At 37.1% G+C, this 21041-nt stretch overlaps 1 protein-coding gene across 2 annotated transcripts; it reads left to right on the forward strand.

Moving 5' to 3' along the window:
• Window positions 1-8688: 8688 nt before the first annotated feature.
• LOC113749770 lies at window positions 8689-19357 on the forward strand. 2 transcript variants are annotated; one of them, XM_027293609.1, is made up of 9 exons: window positions 8689-8975; window positions 9607-9728; window positions 13491-13698; window positions 13784-14357; window positions 14434-14685; window positions 14772-14963; window positions 15035-15109; window positions 15208-17625; window positions 18685-19357. In XM_027293609.1, exons 1-9 carry the CDS (start codon window positions 8809-8811, stop codon window positions 18979-18981), a joined length of 4305 nt encoding a protein of 1434 aa, XP_027149410.1. In that variant the 5' UTR covers window positions 8689-8808; the 3' UTR covers window positions 18982-19357. The 2 variants fall into 2 exon arrangements, with proteins under 2 accessions (XP_027149410.1, XP_027149412.1); XM_027293611.1 differs by lacking the exon at window positions 18685-19357 and adding an exon at window positions 17912-18375.
• Window positions 19358-21041: the final 1684 nt, after the last annotated feature.

The raw sequence follows: 21041 nt of genomic DNA on the forward strand, positions 1-21041 counted from the left end.
AGTATTCAATTGTCCTCAATTTGTGAGAACTCGCAAATTTACCTATTTTAAACTCCTATTACTATCTTATTTAAATATTTAATTGGTCGTTCGCTCCGAATATTTTATTCCAACCTTCTTAGACCCAATTACATGGATCTATGGCTTACATGTATTTTTAAAATGACTTGTTACAAAATTTAATTTTGGGGAAGCTCGTTAGTGAAAATAGTGAATGCGCGTGTGGAGTTAATAATCGATTTGAGAGTACAGTGAACTTGAGATTGAAGACTCACACATTAGTCTTAAAATAGTTATTTTTATGTTTAAGTACTCAAGTATTAGTTAGTAATACTATCGTTGTGAGAATAGAATTTCTTAGAAATTTCACTTTATCGCGCACAAATCTGAAGTTCACATTTTCGCGAGCGCGATTAATTGAGGGACTTGAGACCTTTATTTTTAGACTATTAAGAGTGAATAATAATAGTATGGATGGAAGTGCATTAGAGGTTTAGTGCATAAGTGAAACAAACCCGAGAGGAAACGCGCGCGTACACGCACTATTCTTAGTCGACTTTTGGAGTAATTTTGGCCACAAACTCTTAAAGCTTCTCAAGGAAGCTTCACTATCAGTAAAACACTCTCTCATTTCTCTCTCATAGCAGCCGAAACACCAAGGAGGAAGAAGACCAAAGCTCTTCATCATCTTACTTCATCTCTTGCTCATTTCACTTCAAATTCCTATCACACCTTGCAAATAACTTGGAGATCAACTTGAGCTAGGAAAGGAGCTTCATTCTCACGGTTTTCTTGAGCTTCTTGTGGCCGAAAATTCTGGTCTTCATCATCTAAGAAGGTAGCTAATCATCCAACCCTTGAATCTTAGCTTTTGTAAGTTAGATTGCACTTAGAAGCTTGTAGTTTCATGTGGGTAGCTTTGGATTATTGAAAATCATGTGAGTGGGCTCTATGAAATCCCACAATGGACTTGACGATCTGACTTGATGAATTTGGATGTTATTTGTGTTGATTAAGTGTTAGTCTAGTGGATTTAAGTTGAAAGAGTGAAAAGAAAATCAAAGGAAGTGATGCATGTTGAAGGGCCGAATCTGCCCTGTTCTTGCCGTGCCTCTTGGTGTGATTTTTTGTGGTTAAATTGACTTGGTTTTGATGTAGATATGTTGTATAGGTTGTGTGGAAAGTTTCCACCAAAAATCACTTGATTTGGTTGGCCAAAAGTTGAATTTTCGAAATGGTTTCATGGCTGGAAAACGTGTCCAGAGTTGCTCTGAATTTCAAATGACTATAACTCTTTGCTCCGACTCAAAATTGAGTGCCATTTATGGCATTAGAAACTAGACACTTCCAGTTTTCTAATAGTATAAAATGCATCCCCTGATTCCGCTTGAGTGAACCGTACTAGCCTTTCAAAATCACCTGTCCTGTTTCTCGGCTGTGTTAGAGAGCCTGTTAAGTACTGCGATTTGTTGCTTGAATATGAGCTAGTTATGAACAGAATTTTAAAACGATTCCTTCTGTGAAATTGTATCCGTATGAGTATATTTTTGAACGCCATCAACCATGCTCAATTCTAAGTTGAATTGAGTGAGTTGTGGCCGAATTACGAAACTATCTCAGTGATGGAAAACCCTCTTTTTGGCTAGTTGAATGCCTTAATTTGAATTGGGACTTGTTATTTTGAAATTCTTGGTGTTAACCATCTACCAAATGTATTTTGGATGTTCTTAGACCTTGTCTTCATAAATGAACCGGATTTGAGTCGATTTCATTGGCAAAAAGTTAGAAAAAGGAAAAAACGGAAGTACAAGGCAGATTTGCCTTGGAAATTCTTGGAACTTTAGTGGCTTTGTTAACTGACCTTCCGTACGAATTTTTTTGCATGAAATTTAACAGAGGAATAGCCCTTATATGGTAGGGTAATACTATCAAATTTGGTGCAATTCCAAGTCTATTTCGATGCTCAATCAAAGTCTTAAATTTCATGTTTTAAATTTGGAAAACCCTTGTTCAGTGAGAAAATTTCAGCAACTTTGAGCTGCTATATCTTGGTGCTCAAAACTTTGATTCTTGTTCCACTTGTTGTGTTTTAAACTTTGATTGCAATTCTAATTGAGTTTCAAATTTCAAAGACTAGTTCACATTCTGTGAATTTGCCGAATTTCCAAAGTTGGCCAAAAACCAACCTCGAAACTGTCTTGGTATTCCAAAACGGCAACTTGAAGCCGAAATTTGAATGTATTCCATTTGGAATCATGAAAAAGTACCTTTTAAGAACTTTTAGTACTCTAGAAATAGTTTCCAACGGTACCAAGTTTTTCAATTTTGGACTTTCAGAGAGTGAGTTATGATTTTTCAAAGAATGCCCTCAAATTCGATATTTCTTGACCAATTTAGAAAATTTTCGTGCGGGAAAGTTTTCAAAAAATCCGGCTGTATATCCGGCTAGTTCTTGGCCGGATTGGTAGTGAAAGTTGAAAAAATTTTTGGATCCCTCTCTGCCTTGAATCCGGCTAGATATCCGGCCAATTCTTGGCCGGATTGTGACGTGGCTCTTCGAAGTCCGTCTTCGATCGCTCGTTTGAAAAATGATTTGTACGATTTCATACCTACTTGTTTCCGTCCAATAATTTTAAAGATGAAAATCAGATTTTTCTTGTGTTTTTAAACCCACTTTTGAGTCTCGATTTACAAGCAATTAAGGCTTATTTTCATGATATTTTTCTAGATTGTACAAGTGTGCAATCTTCCGTGATAATTGGGGTTTCTAAGTGATAGTTCATTATTAATTGCTCAAACACTCAAGAGGACCTTCAAGAGGATCCCACGGTGGACGCCTGAACCCTCAAGTGGGCATTACTTCTTTGTTTTGATTAGTAAGTGTCAAGTGTATGCGAACTTGACACCTGCTTAACTGCTATTAATGATTGAATATTTTGAAAATGGAGTCGAGTGTGTACTTTATTACACTCGTTCTCATTTGAAATGAATGACTCATGATTGAATTGATTGAAATGAAATGAATGAATCATGAATGACTTGATTGAAATGAAACAAATGATTGCATGAAATGAAATGGTATGCTGTGGCCACATACGTCGTTGGAGTGAATCTCCTTGATTGTCAAATGTTACATAGGGAATGCCCAAACTCATAGGCCGACCTTGGAACTCGAGCCGGCATGGGTTTGGTTGGGAATCTCGGTGAGTCATGAGAATAACATGATAAGCTTAATCTATTGGAGAGATCTCGCTTGACATACTCGTGGAGTATCGCCTTATAAATGTCGTGCGGGCCTGGTGCGGTGTACGGTGGATGGACATGAGAAGTAAGTGGAGTTCTACGGATTGGAAATATCGACCCGGTTGACGGAGAGTCATCACGGAAAGGTATACGAATGAGATTAGCAAGCAAGTGGAAATTAGCTCCTGAGAGCTACCATATCTTTGAATTGTTTCTGTTTAAATTTCACTGGAATTGTTAATTACTCGAATATTATTGTTTTACTTGTTAATTGGGATTGGTACTTGGACAACGTGCTTGCATGTATATTCTTGGCCTCACGAGCAATTGTTCATCTCGTAAATTTGTTTTTCCTTAATAGGAACGGACTTGGATTGAGACTCGAAGAAACTCTTGGGATGTACTTTTGTATTAGGGTTTCAAATGTAATCGACTAGATCTTTTGACAGTTGTATATTTTGGAAATTGATGCATTTTGAACTTGTGGTGTGAGATCGGATATTATTTATAGAAGCTTCCGCACTTCCTTACTTTGTCTTGTCTGATTGGTTACTATTGTATTAAGATTGAACGGGAATTGTCTTGAGTCCTGGCGAGAGCTGGCAGGCGTTCCGCGGATACTGTGACGACCCCACTTCCCCCTAAGGCGAACCAGAGGGTTGGCGGGCCGTCTGCCCAACTCTCGCCAGGACTCACGCACGCACACTAACCCGGATCCTTCCGAAGAATAACCTAATCTGTTACAAAACAACTTTTCCCATATAGGATCATCCTTAAATCTACATTAACTTCAGAGATAGCAGTAAAGAAGATAGCCAGTCGACGGCTCTTATACATCTCACGCGTTACCTCTAAGGTATAAGGTCGTACCAATCCGGATATATACTGTCACACACCACGATTACAACCATACAAGCCAAACATAATAATTAGGGTTTAAACATTTTCCAGCTTCAAGTGGCAATCCAAAATAACCAATACGTTTTTCAATTCACAATACAATACAACGGTAAACTGCAGTCTTAAGATTCAAGTACAAATTAAAAGAAATCAGCACTGCTCAGATTTCTCAAACTTCAAGACCTGTCAAGGAAAACAATTAAACGTGGGGTGAGCTAAAGCTCAGTGGTGCCCCAAAAACATGCAATCAATTAAAACAATTAGCACGTATTGATTCGACTGAAGTAAACAAATAGGAAGGCGATAATACCCAAGTGTACCTTAGACTGGTCGAGGGATTCACCCAACGACGTTACGTCCTGAACTTACATTATTATTATTGACTCGTCGAGGGATTCACCCAACGACTTTACGTCTAGCACTTGATTTACTATTATTGACTCGTCGAGGGATTCACCCAACGACTTTACGTCTAGCACTTGATTTACTATTATTGACTCGTCGAGGGATTCACCCAACGACTTTACGTCTAGCACTTGATTTATTATTATTGACTCGTCGAGGGATTCACCCAACGACTTTACGTCTAGCACTTGATTTATTATTATTGACTCGTCGAGGGATTCACCCAACGACTTTACGTCTAGCACTTGATTTATTATTATTGACTCGTCGAGGGATTCACCCAACGACTTTACGTCAAGCACTTGGATTCACAAAAAAAATGCTTTACACAAGTCACCACTCGAACGACTAGTGTGGTAAAGTACACACCGCTCACTTCGATGGATCAAAACCAATTTTTGCGATTATCACACTTAAATTCAAGGAAGCACTTAATCATGTAAGAATAGAACAAACAGGGACACTCACCAAGAGTGAAGTTCAGATGTCAAATTGGGATTCGAGTTCCACTTCCTCACGATACCCTAAAATAACAAATATTGAAACTATAAGTTTTTACTCCGTTTTTAAGCTTATAGACATTGAGGTATAATTACATACTACTAATTCACTTTCCCTTAGGAAATCAAGAGTCCCTTGGGTTAATACGTGACAAAGTAGAAGGATTGTTTCCTATACTTTTCATTAAGATACTTTTCCTGAAAAAAATAACTTGTATTACTTTCTTGAAATAAATCGACAAATCTCTTAATATCCACGTTAGGAAGTTACTTTGAACATTTCTTTAAAGCTATGGTTTTTGCAAAATTATTACTAAACTATTTTACCTAAAAATAAGGTTTCTTGCCGAGTAAGTTTCTCAAGCTTTTCACTAAAATTAGTAAAACTCGTATTTTGGGACTTTTCCTATAGTTAACTATCCAAGTGCAAAGCTTAAGGAAAGAAAAGGAGTTAAAATAAGACTTAAAGTTTTCAAAAGCTATAGAACTTATTTACTATAGCTATCAAGGCTAGTTTGAGCTAAAGGAAATTATCGAGTTGGAAAATTTTTAGGCAAAGCACTAGATATGGAGTTTTATAATATAATACTAGCTGGAAAAATATTTTTGATTAATTTGACCACAGTTACTCGAGTTCGCTAAGTCGATACAACTTCCACAGCTCCGATTCCGTTTCGAAATCATAATATGAATCAAAATGTGGTAAAAATCACATAACAAATTACTAGGACTTCGTCAATCATTAGCCTTAAATTTCAACAAGTGCATTTCCGAATAAACTAAAATGATCAACCAAGGCTTCATCAATCATTAGCACTTGGTCTCAGCAAACCCAACATAAGCAAGTAAAAGTAAAAGTAAAGCTTCCAAGACATTCCAGCAATTCACTTTCATCACACCGTGGTACTTATAAAGTCATTCAAATGGCCAAGGGCTTCATCAATCATTGGCCCTTGACGACATTAGTTACTTCCAACCACAATTGAATCAAGAATTTGAACCACAAGTAAGATAAAATCTCAATCCAAATTCAAGTTTAGTTTCTCAAAGAAACAGGATATTCATGCAAAACAGTCTACTTTAAACATTCACAGACAGCGATACACATGGAGGAAAAATACGAAATCTCTATAGGTCAAAGGCCTATGATTCTAGTTTCAAATACCACTGACGGCGCCTTAAACGGATTTTCCTACACCAAGATATAAACATTTTATCGAGACTGGTCAGGGACATCCGAAAATCTGGAGTTTCATTTTCCACTAATGAAAAACTCCTTTTTTTTTTCTTTTAACACCAACATGTTTTTATTTCAAACCGTCCATGCATTCCTTATAGATTCCCAAACAACATATTCCAGGCATTTTAACCATTATATTTTCAAGAAAATTTCCAGAATCCAAGTTGATAATTCAACTCAATATTCGGCAATCACAAGAGAATTTCCAGCAATTGTATACTAGCGTTTTTGGTTCCAACTTTATATGTACTAATTGGTTCGTTGCTAAACAAATTGTATATCTTGAAATTTGCATCTCTTATGAAATTCTGAGCCACCATAATCCAAGGAAATAAAATAAATTTCCAGAAACAAATTACAATTTTCCCAACGATATTGAAATTCTGGATCATACCCCTTCGGCTATCACCCAAAATTTCCAGCAACCAATCTACTTTAGTTCGAATTTTTCCTTGGTTTAAGTATGGTATTAGGTACTCAATTCAGCGTTTAAACACTTAGCTAACTAGTTGACATTTTTAACTCAAAAATTGAATTCAATTAGCAACTACAAATTTCCCAAAAATCCAGAAATTCTCCCATGAGCCTCGGTGATCATGCATGAACCACTTTCAAATTTTCCTTTTTATTTTTCTGGTTTAGGCCATCTCATTGCTACATGCACAGCTTAACTGATTAGTTATTGACTAATTAAGCACAGGGATCAATTCAGAGGGTCACATTTAGGCAAGTTAAACTTACATTTTCTGCTCAAGCTCACGGCAACATTACTACATCAAAACAGAATTTCTTATGTTCCTTGGTTCATCATCCGAAAGTTCCAAGTTCCCATGCAAAGCTTTGAACAATTTAATTAGTTAGTGATTAGTTAATTAAACATCACAACAAGCTCAGAATAACAGAGTTTGATCATCTAAGGTAGCATCATTCCAATCAGTCTCGGATGAAGCACTATCGCACATCAGAAAATTTTTGCTGTTTTTGTAACTACCATCCGAAGTCTAATAATCAACATGCAAGATTTTAAGTTAGCTCCAGAACCCTCTAATCAACTCAAACTAGATCAAGAAGTACCTCTGCTAATGCTCCGTTCACGCACGAACAAATCTGGGCAGAATTATTTCCCTAGGCTCGCGACTGGTTTGGGGTTGTCTTGGCTGAGCAGATGGTGGAGCTGTGGTGGTTGTTGCGGCTGGAAAACTGGGTGTAGCTTGCGGATTTCAGCTCTCCTACCTTGCTCCAGCTGCTGATCCGAAAGGGAAATGGTGTTGTGGAGCTGAGGTGAGAAGTTGGATTGTGAAGAAAAGTGGAGGTGGAGCCGCGGTTTTGGCAATGGAGGTAGAGTGCTTGTGCGGTTGTGTGTTGGAGTGGGAAAGAAATGTATTGGCCGAATGTGAGGTGGTGACAGACGGTTATTTCGTGAGGTTGTGAGGGTAATTTTGATCTTTTCACTTGCTCTCCTAATATCCACTCCTAATATCCACTTAAGTCCCTATTTCTAACTTAATCTAATTCCAAAATTTATCCCAAATGTAATTTGAATACTTAATAATATACTAATCTCGCAAAGATTTGATTATCGAGATTTTAACGTCCTAAGTATACTAAGTGTACTTGTAATGGTTTTGTCTAAAATTATCAAATGCAACTTAATACTAAGGTTCCTATTAACTCTTAACATTATTAACGATTAAATTAGCTATCGGAATTCAAAGAGTTTGTTTTTAAGCAATAAAATTACTCTAACTCGAGAAATATTAATTTAGTGTAACAAAACCGAATAATTCAATATTGGGCACAATTATATTATTATTTTTTTTACATAGAAATTATCTTTACACTTTTATTTCAAAACAATTAATTACAATACTAGAATTCAAAAAAGAAATTTAATTCTTAGATCAATGAAATAGTTTACCATCGAAATATGAAGTTAATGTAACAAAACTAAGAAGTTTGGTAGTCTAGCACAATTCTTTTATTTTGCACATAACGTTTATTTCTATGTACTTATTTAAAAACAATGGGACTTAGTGCTAAAATTTATTAAAGAATTAAAATGCAAATAAAATATGCACTGATATTTATATGTATATTTTCAGGGTTCTCACAGATACTCTTTGGTTCGCCTTAGGAAGAAGTGGGGGCGTCACACAATTGGCTAAATTTATGAAATTATGAGAATGAAATGTGTTTTAATGAAACTTTAGGAATGAATTGATCGAGATTATAAAATTATGAGGATAAAATGTGTTTTGATTAAAACATTAGAGACGAAATTGTCCGAAACCCCAAACATTGGGGAGGAAAAGTGTATTTTTCCCAAATTAAAATAAGGAAGTAAAAACAGAAAAATCATTTAGAATAAGACGACCTCAAGCTCTTCCTCTGCAAAAACTCTCCCCCATCACAAGCGTCACTGCCACCGTCGTCGCTGGCACCCTCAGTCAAAGTGTAAGATGATGAAAAGCCCAAGGCCCTAGGGTTTTGTTGAGAAACGCCGAAAAAAGGAGAATTACAATGGAGAAACCAAAAGCTCCACCACAATCAATGGAGCTGCTGTGCGTGGGGAGACTAGAAATCGTGAGGCCAAAACCCGTCGGTTTCCTCTGCGGTTCCATCCCCGTCCCCACGGACAAAGCTTTTCATGACTTTGATTCCGCCGCCCTTATTCCCTCTGCACAAACGTACTTCCTCAGACTAAAGTCCCAATTCTCTTTTTCAGTTTGTTATCTTTTTATATTCATTTCTCTCTTTTTTTTTTTTTTTCGTTAGAACCTGTTTAACCTTTATAATGTGCGAGGTTGAGTATGTACGCAAGTGATTCTGCTGAGTTTCAGTTTTTGAATTTTTTTCCCAGTTTTCGTTGCCATTTTACCTTTTGGATTTTGATGTTGCTTCGGTTGCTTTGAATTGCATTTTTCTCTAATTATGGCATGTTTGGTCCAGGATTTTTTTTTCTTTTCTAGGTTATAAAATATAGAATTATAGTCGGCACGCCTTTATTTGTTAATGTTAATGAGGTTAATGAGAACGACACTTTCTTCAACATGTTTGATCATGTCGAAAGATAAATGTAACCTTATCTTTCATTGCATTTACGACCTCTCCATGTTCTTGACATTGTATTCAAATGATTGATTGGAATGAAAGATAGGGATACTTTTGTCTTTGCTCATGACTAGGAAAATAGAGGGGGTCTGGCATTTACAAATAGGGATTGTCAATATTAGCTTTGAAAAATTGGTTGTGTTTCTATTTTGTGCATGCGATTTTTGAGTTAAGAGAGTTTATTGTGACATTCTCATTTTGATTCAGGGTGCAAGCTCCGAGATATCGGATGATTCCTACAGAGACTGATCTTAATATGTTACCTATTCCACAAACACCCCCGGATAAGATGCTTCCGGTTGCTGCTGCACAATCAAAGACAAGTGGAGGTGATAGAACTGTTAGCTTGTGAAAATGTCTCTCATCTGCTATTTTGGTTATGTAGTACGACAAATGAATGATGTTCTGCCCAAAACAGAAGAAAAAGGGGTTAGATTAAGAAGAAGAAGAAGCAATTCCCTTTGTCAAAAATATTCTTCTCATCAATTTTTGGCCTGTCATAGTTCCTATTTGCTATGCTTAGAATGGCATTCTATATCTTGTCTTTCAGCATTATTTGTTTACCAGTCTTGAAAGGGGTGTAGCTTGATGCCTTGATCAAGTTGGATTTTGTTATAATGTTTTTGGATCATCCTTGAATTCAAACTTAAACTGGCAACCACCTATGCTTAAAGCAAGTCAGATGTTGGGAAAAACCTAAGCTTAGATCTCAATAAGCAATACATATGATGTATGGTAGCATGAAAATGTTGCAAACTTATTGGTCATGTGAGGTTATTGGCAGAGCCTTTGTTATAGACTAACAATCATATGTACACAAATTTGGGAAGAATATTCTTGATGCTAAATGACTTGAAGGTATTCGAGTACTATGAAATCGTGGTTAGTTTATATTCAGAAACCCTATATGACAATTTGACACATTTTATGATGTTCTGTGATTGTTCAAACTGAAGTCTTTCATAATGTGGAAACACATGCTAGCAGTATTTTCACAAAGAACCCCAAACATTTGTTTCTCATGTCCATCCACTGTAAATTGGAAAGCAAAAATATAATGGTCCAACTGTAATATTATACAATTGACACATTTTATGATGTTCTGTGATTGTTCAAATTGAAGTCTTTCATAATGTGGAAACACATGCTAGCAGTATTTTCACAAAGAACCCAAAAAATTTGTTTCTCATGTCCATCCACTGTAAATTGGAAAGCAAAAATATAATGGTCCAACTGTAATATTATACAATGTACAGATCTTATGGGACCAGAATTTCTTTTGTTGTGGCTTTGATGCTTAGAAATGAGAAAAGCTTAAAGGGACAAAGAAGAGGAGAAAAGGACAATAACATAACTGCCAATGATCTTTTGTCCTACTGTTCTGTTGGCAATTTGATTTTGACTATAACATTTGGAAACCTTTTAATGTCATTGAAAGAAGTGGTAAAGGAATGCAGATGGAAGGTAAACCCATATAAACAAACAGACAACTTTTTAGAGTCTATTTTACTTGGACTCAGCTACAGAATCCCTCCAACACGGCTAATCTAGTGTAAAAATGATGGGTTGGACACGGGTGTGGCAGGCTAAATGAAGAGTCCGATTAACATAGTTTAGAGTGTCTGGATGTGCTTAGGCTACATATAGAAACTTTCATGTCATTGGTATGATGCCAATTGAAACTGATTATTAGTTGTGCTGTCACAGGAATTGACATCTTTCTTGGCACAATATGCTTTTTATGGTAAATAATGCTTTATATGTTGAAATTGTAACCTACTTGCTTTGGCTGTGGAGCATGTAATGCACCTGTAAGGTGTGGAAATCGATTACCTAGGTGTTCTTGTAGACCATATTATAAGCATATCACACTTCCCAGTAATCCAGAAAAGATTTTAGCTCACTTGTTAAGATGCCATCTTGAATTTAGGAAAATTTTTTTACTATAATGATTGGAAAATACTCCTGAATCTTAAGTATTTTAATTAATTTTCTTCTTCTGTGTTGGTTAACATACGCTAGGTTATGCAGTTTGAACTCCTGGGAACCTTCATTGGTTGAAGTGCACTATTCTTTTTCAATGGTTGGATAGGTGGTATTCATGCTCAGTTGCATGCATATGATGTTTTTGACTATAAGCCATAGATAGGGGAGGCTGGTTGGGCAATTAATTACTATGAAACATGGATAATATTGTGCTCAGTTTACTTTCTACTGTTTCATGACTGAAGCTGTTTCTTGCTGAAGTCAAGAGATCAAAGTATCCAACTGACAGCCATTATAGCTAATCATGATAGTTGTTGGTGCTTGGCTACAAATTCTATGTTCTCCGAGTGTGACAGTACTGTTATGTGCAGTTCACCAGCCGATCAAGTTTCCTTGGGAAGGATTTGAATTGGTTAATTCAAGCTGCAGGACTCAGCTTCTAGCAATATGTTTTCTGCGCATTAAAATAAAAAAAGATTGTCAATTCATTTCTTTCTTCTTTCTTTGGTGTAGGGGGTGGAATGTCTTAGCATTTTTTTACTAGGATGCTTGAATATGTCATCAGAACTCCTGGTTTAAGAGTAATATAGCTGCGTAAACAACTAAATCATCTAGAGAACTCAAGCTGCAGACAGATACCGTGTAAAAGTTGAAACAGTTCTAATAGTTTTCATATTTGTAACATATTCAAGTAGCCTAGTTCAAACTGTCATATGTTGTTAAATGGTACCTTGTGTTGATTGCCCAGACTAGTGTAATTGATTGAAAATTTTTCTTGATGTTGCTTTCATTTCATGGTCTTAGCAATAACTTGTATCAAAGCAATTGAATAGCATGTGGCCTTGATGTGACATGTCTGTTCAATTGATGTACCCTGAAGTTGTGTGATTCACTATGTATATCGTTGTGGGAGATGTTAGTTGATTTGATAATACTGATTCTGGCGATATATCCAACTTCCTTTTCATGAATCTAACTTCTGTAAGTGACTTGATAGCTGGGATTGACAAATAAAACTTTTCATTTGTTTTGTGGTTTATGGATCCAAGTGAACACAAGGGATTTCTTGTTGTCTTTTCTCTTAAATAATCCTCATTATTAACTTCTATGTGATCTAAAAGTTTAATCTGTTACATTGGAGATGGAATATGTAGTATGTATATATAATGCAATTTCTGTATACATGGTCATATGCAATTCTTTTTGAAAGGTGTGATAGTAACAGGTGAAATTATGAATTTAAGCAATTGTAGCGGAATGTAACATTATACTTTAGGGTAATAACTCCTTGGGTCATTCTCCATGTAATATGTGCTTCCATTGTTGGAAAATGGCATGGTAACTTTTATTAGACCCATTTGATGCTAAAATGCTTTTCTGACAAACTTTTTAGTTGTATAAATTGTCTTCTACTTTCCAGTGCTTTGCTTCCGTGGTTATTGTTGTTGCTTTTGTGGACCTTTCAAATGTGAAGTTTGAAATTTGACTTTTATAGCAAGAAAGTAACCAAAACAATGGCATCAAGAAGTAGCATAGCAATGGTGCCTGGTTCCACTAGGATTCAGTTGTAATAAGTAAGGTACCTATCCTGTTTCATTGGACAAATACAGATTAAGTAAATCCTGTTTGTACAAATTACGTCAGACTGTTGTGGAGAATGTCTTTTGATTTGGAAAGTCCAAAAAGTTGTTTAACTTGTTTTTGATTGAGTTGTCGTATGAGGATCCTCACTTTAGATAATCAAGATTATTTGGGGCATGCATTACATGTTTAATTTGTTTAAATGCAGTTAAGTGTGTAACTTACCATTAGATGGTATATTTGAATAACGGTCATGATATTGGTGCACTGATTTGGCCTACACAGTGTACGGTGTATATATAGCACCTTGGGTTATGAGATGAAAGTTGTGGGCCAAATGGTCCTTGCAGTAACGCTAACATATTCTTCACCATTTTGGCCAACAATGTTGCATGATTGTCTTGTTAAGGTGCATTCTTTAGGAAAATGCACAATTTTTTTTAAAAAAATTTTTCTGGTTACCATTTTGCTGTCTACCATATTGAGCATTTTTCAAAGTAAGAAGGTTTTCTTTTGTTTTGCAGATTTATCATGGGAAAATGGGATTATTACTCCCAATGTTACACGAAAAGGAGAGGTGCTTGCTGTGTCTGGCTTGGCGGAATATGGAGACGAGATAGACGTTATTGCCCCAGCTGACATTTTGAAGCAGATTTTTAAGATGCCATACTCCAAAGCTCGATTATCTATTGCTGTACAACGTGTTGGACAGACTCTAGTTTTGAACACTGGGTAACCTGGATTTTCCTTTGCTGTTCCATATTATTTGGACTGTCTTATGAGTCCTTTAATCAATTTCAAGCACTATGAAATACAGGCCGGATGTTGAAGAGGGAGAGAAGATAGTTAGAAGACAGAAGAACCAATCAAAATCTGCAGATGAGTCCTTGTTTCTGAACTTTGCCATGCACTCAGTTAGAATGGAGGCCTGCGATTGTCCACCAAGTCATCATACGGCAACAAAAGATAAATCAGATTCATGTGTTCTTCCTGGAAGATTTGAGTCTGGGGAGGAGCCAGTTGAAACGTTGAGAAATTATATGCAACAAAATAATTCATCTGGACATAGCCATGACATGTCTGAGGATGAAGACTTTAAGCATTATCAAGAATACTCGAAGGTCAAAGAGGATGAGGTCTTTTGGGGAAAAAATAAGAGTAAGAGAAATAAAGGCCAAACTGCAGTTAAAAAAATTTCACAAGTTAAAGAGAAGCCTAATTGCACGGTTAAAGAGTCGGAAAAACATAGAAGAGTTAAGGATGATAGTTTCTTGAGGGTTTTGTTTTGGCAGTTTCACAACTTTCGCATGCTTCTGGGCAGTGACTTGCTCATATTTAGCAATGAGAAGTATGTTGCAGTTAGCTTGCATCTTTGGGATGTTTCTCGACAGGTTTGTAATGCAGCTAATTCAATTCTTCATTGGCTGACATCAATCACGTCTCATTTTCTACTATTAATTGTGGTAGGTTACTCCCCTAACTTGGCTGGAAGCCTGGCTAGACAATGTTATGGCCAGTGTGCCTGAATTGGCCATATGTTATCATCAAGATGGTGTTGTCCAGGGCTATGAGCTTTTGAAAACGGAAGATATATTTCTACTGAAAGGCATATCAGAAGATGGCACTCCTGCTTTTCATCCCTATGTTGTCCAGCAAAATGGTTTAATGGTATTAAGGTTTCTTCAGGACAACTGCAAGCAAGATCCTGGTGCTTATTGGGTATGGTTCCTATTTGTTTCTATGAATTATTTTACTCCAGGTTTTACCTCAAGTTTTTTCTCATTCTTTGATTTGAACGTCTTCAGCTATACAAAAGTGCTGGAGAAGATGTCATTCAGCTTTTTGATTTATCTATTATGCCTAAAAACCACTCTCCTGAAGATTGTGATGATGCTGAAAGTGGTCTGCCATCTTTGATTCATAGAGGGAGAAGTGATTCGTTACTCTCTTTAGGCACCCTGCTTTATCGAATTGCTCACAGGCTCTCACTCTCAATGGTATATATTATTTATTTATAAATTTACGACTGTTTTTTTAGCTACTGCTAAAATTGAGTATTTTGGTGCAGTCTTCTGATAAGAGGACAAGGTGTGTGAGGTTTTTCAGACAATGTCTTGATCTCCTTGATGAGCCTGATCATCTGGTAGAGTTCACCTCTTACTTCCCTGTTTCCTTCTATGGAGAAATTTGTTTTAAATTGGGAAACTACAGTCTGCATTAATATGAAAGTATGTTCAATAGGTTGTCCGTGCATTTGCTCATGAACAATTTGCAAGGCTGCTTTTAGTTTATGATGAGGAACTGGACTTGACATCTGAAGCAGTACCTACAGACTATGAAGTTACAGTTGCTGATGCTGAGGAAGATTCCTCTGAGGCCTATCCTACAGTTTCTGAATCTGAATTTGAAAAGGTTGATCCAGAAGAAGTGCAAATTTTGGATCTTGAAAATTCTGTTGCAAAGACAGAGAATGGTAACATATCTTCTGTTACTGTATCTGGTGACCCACCCTTGGTATATCCTCTTGATATCCCAAGTTCCAGTGGTCAGAGCTTTTCGATTTGTGATTCATCAGATTCTACTGGTCCTGTGGTGCAAGCAGTTACAGATCCAATCTCCTCAAAGCTGGCTGCTGTACATCATGTTTCTCAAGCTATCAAGTCTATCAGATGGAAACGCCAACTACAGCATACTGAAGTAAACATGGACTATATTAGCAAACTTCAGGGTGGTCTTCATTCACCAAATGATTTTTCAGTATGTGCATGTGGGGACCCTGATTGTATTGAGGTCTGTGACATTTGTGAGTGGCTTCTGACGTCAAAATTGGATGATAAGGCATGGAAACTTGTTCTATTGCTTGGAGAATCCTACTTATCTTTGGGACAAGCTTACAAGGATGATGGCCAGCTCTTTCAAGCTTTAAAGGTCGTAGAGTTGGCATGTTTGGTTTACGGGTCAATGCCACAACATCTTAAAGAGACAAGGTTTGTATCATCCATGGTTTGTACCTCACCAAACCAGGTGGAAATTATTGATAGAACAGAAAACAATGAATCCATAACTGGTCATGATGGTTTTGCTTTTGAGCAGTCACCTTCCTGTTACCTATTTTGGGCCAAGGCCTGGACATTAGTAGGCGATGTGTATGTTGAGTTTCACTTGATAAAGGACAAAGAGATCTCTGTCAAATCAGAGAAAAAATCATTGACGAAGGAACTAAAAATGTCACCTGAAGTTTTGAAGGAGGTTGAAAGGCTTAAAAAGAAGCTGGGACAATGTAGCCAAAACTGCAGTTCCTGTTCGTTAGTGAACTGCAGCTGCCAGAGTGACAGGGCTACTAGTGGTAGTAGTGCCAGTAGTAGTTCTGCAAGTTTACATCCATCAGCTTATGGCAGGAAGATGAGTAAGAAATCAATCACCAAGGGTACCTTGTATTCAAATGCCAAGTCGAATGAGGATGCTCGAGCTCATCAGCGAGCAGAAAAAAGTGGATACTCAAAAGCCAACAAATATGAGATGTTAACAAACACTTCTGGTGTGAATGCAGATGCTGGCGGTGATAAAAAGACTGTCAAGTGCGATGTTGAAAGAGCTGGTACTACCATGGAGATGGAAATTGGATCCAGAGTAGATAGTCATTCTGAAGCTGTTGGAGAAACAACCCAAGTTAGGGATGGAGGTATATTCAAGTATGTCAGGAATCCAGTAATTAGTGATGGTGATTACAATTTGTCTATTGCTTTAGAGTGTTATGAAGAAGCTAGAAAAGCACTTGGTAGAAATCCGCGTACTGTAGGAGAACTTCGATCTGTAACTAAAAAGAAAGGATGGGTGAGCAATGAATTAGGTAGAAGTAGGCTGGAAAAAAGAGATCTGGATGGAGCTGAAATTGCTTTTGCCGATGCAATAAGTTCATTCAAAGAAGTATCTGATCATACCAACATCATCCTGATTAACTGCAATCTTGGCCATGGCAGACGGGCATTGGCTGAAGAGATGGTATCAAAGATTGAAACTTTCAAGAAACTTGCTGTCTTCCATAATGCATACAGGCAAGCGCTTGAAACAGCTAAACTCGAATACAGTAAAGCTCTCATGTATTATGGAGCTGCAAAACTGGAAGTAAATGCTAGCGCTGAAGATGCAGATTATGCATCAAGCAGCTTGAAGGATGAAGTGTATACACAATTTGCTCATACATACTTGAAGCTTGGCATGCTTTTAGCAAGAGAAGACACAGTTGCAGAGGTTTATGAAAATGGAGTCCTTGAGGATACTGCTGGTCCAGCTGTTACTAGACCCGAAAAGGAGTATAGAAAGCATGAGATATCAGCTAATGATGCCATCAGGCAGGCTTTGTCTGTCTATGAGTCACTGGGTGAGTTCAGGAAACAAGAGGCTGCATATTCATATTTCCAGCTCGCTTGTTACCAAAGAGATCGGTGCTTAAATTTTTTGGAGTCAGATATGAAGAAAAATAACATGTCTAGAGGTGAAAACCAAAGGGTAAAGCAGTATGCTTCATTGGCAGATAGGAACTGGCAGAAGTCTATGGATTTTTATGGGCCAGAAACTCATCCCTGGATGTACCTGAATATTATAATGGAGAGATCAGCTCTCTCTTTGAGCCTCTCGTGTTCTCTGCATTCAAATATGGTATGCTTTCAGATCTTTACAACTTGTCCTGTTATGTTATTATAATTTTTAATAGTGCTAGGGGATTCTATACTAGGGTAAATGCAGTATGATGTACTTGCAATCTATAGCCTTTTAACCGGGAATGCATGTCTTAATTGATGTTAATGCCTTATAAATAGATTTCTTAAAGTTGTACTCTAAAGCAAAATGATCCTTGTCTGATTTTTTGAATTTAATTTGCCCAATTGAGTGTGCTTTTGAAGGGAACCAAACCTATTTGGTGTTTACAATATATATTTTGTAGATTAACATTATTGAGGAGAATACTGTTTGAGGCAGTAAAGTCCAACTCGCTTGGAGATTTTTTGGAGCACAAAGTTCTTGGCTGGATCCTGGCTTTAATGTAATCAGACTCAGACCTGCCAAATGAAGAAGAAGAATTCAACTTTTGACATGTTATTCTGATCAAACAAACCTGCAATGAAATAGTAGATATGTTTCTAGCATTGTTTCCTGTTTGTGTGATTTATTTTTTTTATGATTAAAAGATTTGCCTTATTTCTGAACATATTTTTGTTGTGTGCTATGGATGTATTAGCATTGTATCAAAGTGTGACTGTATTAATGGTGAAGAGTGCTGAATATGACCATCTTATTTGATTCTCATATGCATGACGAATATGTATATGCATGCAGTTACTTCATATGCGCCATCCCTACAGGCTTTGCCTTTGTAAGAGGTTTCACTGAGATGCATAAACAAGTTATGATGGGTTGCTTATTGTTAACCTGAAGTAATGTTTGGCATCCAACTTTTTTGAGTGTTAACTGGCTCTTGATTTTACTAGGAGCCACCATGCTTTGCGGACAGTGTTTGCATTGTTTGCTTATCTGTTCTGCTACTTTATCTCCTGGCTACCTCTTCTCTCAGACTCATAATTTTAACTCGAAGAGCACTGCTAATGATAGTCTTAAAGAGTTATGTCAGCTTGATTTTTTTAAAAGTGATTAATATGTCCCGAGGAGTTATTTTCTCTTCTATTGCATATTTTGATGGCGTCTCTGCCTGTTCAACAGTTCCTGGAATCTGCTCTTACTCGCCTACTTGAAGCCCGCCATTTATCTATAAATGAGTCTTTCGGCAAGGAGAATCCTGAAATTTGTGCTAAGTTCTGGAGTCAGCTGCAGATGGTGTTGAAGAAGGTATTGTCAGCAACACTTCCAATGAATTCACAGAAGTCTGCTGTCAACTCTCTGCAAAACCCGGGGCACAAGTCTGGAGAAGTTGCAAAGTTGAGGGAGCTCTACAAAATGTCTTTAAAATCTTCTGATTTCAGTGAGTTGCATGCCATCCACTGCTTGTGGACTTCGTGAATTTGACAAGGGTCACATTCCCCACTAAAATCATTCTCTTTTTGTATGTAAAAGGTGATATATTACTGGAAAATTGACAAAATAGTACTCATAGTGCTGTATGTATGGTCTACTACTACTCATATACCCTTTCTCGCGATATCCTTGACTACTAGAAATATGAAATTACTATACTGTAAGCCACTGTAGACTGGTGAGTTTTCCTTTTGTTCAGTGTTGAGACATCAGTGTCTTAACTAAGAATAATAGTAAATGGCGCATGAATTAGTGGAATACACGCGTTCCAGAGTTCACCAAACTTGAACTGCTGATGATGGACTGGATATTATTACTGTTATTATTTTAATGGAGATGAAGAAATGATGTCAGCCATAAATTACACTGTTAGCTCGTTCTTAAAGGCTAAATTATTATTGGAAAATTTTATCTCAGTCCGAAGTAACTTGTCAATAGAAAAGTTTCATGTGTACGAGTGTCTCACTTGATTATATTTAATATTCCAAGTGGATTTTAACTGTGAATTAGCAAGTCATGTTCTTATATATCCATATGGAGCTTTTCTATTAGTCTCGAACTAGCTACTAGGCATGTTCAGGATCAACATACAATTCCTCAAGCATTATTGGACACAATCCTGTAATGAAGTGAAGAATTAAGTAGCAACTGGCAATGAAGAAATAAGGTAAAAGTTGGAGAAGGCGTGGTCACAGCACACTGAAAGTGTGGAACGAATGAAACAAGCTGCGAGAAGGCATGCTGACAAAATCACACCTTTTTTGGGTTCTTCACGCATACAGCTTGAGTTGAGGACCACTACAACTGAAGATCCTAGAATGACACGTGTTTTAAACTTATTGTTTACGTTAGAGTTAGTTAGTTTGGGAATGATATAAGCATGAAGAATTTTTTGTAATGATTCTGCTATTGTCATTATTCCAGATTTAGTTTGTAGAGAGATTTGGCATTGCCAACCTCATTGCCCCATTTCCACGTTTTTCCTTCGCCTCTTTCCCCTTCTTTCCTAAATCCATAAACTCTATTCTTGTAATTCTGTTATTGAAGTCATTAATGAAGAGCTGAGGCTATCTTTTGAATTCATCCATTTCACTGTTATATTGTCTACTGTAGAAGGTTAGAGTGCATTGTTCCAATAATTCTTCTTGTTGCTGCAACTTTGGTTCAGAACCACAACAGTGGTATCAGAGCTAGTTATGAGCCATTGGGAATGACTAAGACACAGGATGAAATGCTGAGGAGAGACTTAACTGAGCTAGGTAGTGCAGTAAGGATGTTTGCTAATAAAAATGATGGTCTGGAACAAGCTATCAAAACAATGGAGCACAAGCAAGAGAGCACTGAAAAGGCTCTTAAAAACCTGGACTAGAAATATGAAGAGATGATGAACATGATGGCACAAATGATGGCGAAATTGAATGATAAGGGTAAGGATGATGAGGGCAGTAGTTCTGGATCAGGACACAGAGAGAGACAAGAATTGGGAGGTACAAAGAGAAGCTCAGGGCAGATCTAAACCTAAGGACAATAAAGCAAACACCAGGCTGCCAAAGATGGAGTTACCCAACTTCACTAGAGAGAACCCAAGGGAGTGGGTCAGGAAGGCTAACAAGTATTTCAAAATCAATGGAGTTGAGGAGAATATGAAATCAGAGATTGCATAACTTTACTTCAGAGATAGGACAAACACAGTTCCATGGAGTATTTGGAGGCAGAGAGGCACTCCTCTGGAATGAGCTGTCCAATGCTTTGTGTGAGAGGTTCGTTGATGGCACTCCAGAAGAAGCTATTGAAGAATTTAATAAATTGATGCAGACAGGTTCTATAGCATACTACCTGGAGAAGATCGAAATGCTCAAACCTCTGGTAATGCCTTCACTCCCTCATTTACAAGATTCCTACTACAAAGCATGTTTTCTTAGTGGTTTAAAGGAAGAGATAGTCAATATGGTGAAAATGGCTAAACGAAAAACTCTAGCAGATGCAATAGATGCTGCTAAACTACAGGAGAGAAACCTGAGAGCCTTGCAAAAGATCCAAAAATC

This window comes from Coffea eugenioides, chromosome 10, assembly GCF_003713205.1.
Source record: "Coffea eugenioides isolate CCC68of chromosome 10, Ceug_1.0, whole genome shotgun sequence".
NCBI lineage: Eukaryota > Viridiplantae > Streptophyta > Magnoliopsida > Gentianales > Rubiaceae > Coffea > Coffea eugenioides.

What these genes read in the sequence shown, in the direction of transcription:
- LOC113749770 (XM_027293609.1), top strand. Translation starts at nt 8,809, where the DNA reads ATGGAGAAACCAAAAGCTCCACCACAATCAATGGAGCTGCTGTGCGTG. An exon ending in ACAATCAAAGACAAGTGGAG is followed by an intron (nt 9,729 to 13,490) that starts GTGATAGAACTG and finishes TTTGTTTTGCAG; the next exon opens with ATTTATCATGGGAAAATGGG. An exon ending in AAGATCCTGGTGCTTATTGG is followed by an intron (nt 14,686 to 14,771) that starts GTATGGTTCCTA and finishes GAACGTCTTCAG; the next exon opens with CTATACAAAAGTGCTGGAGA.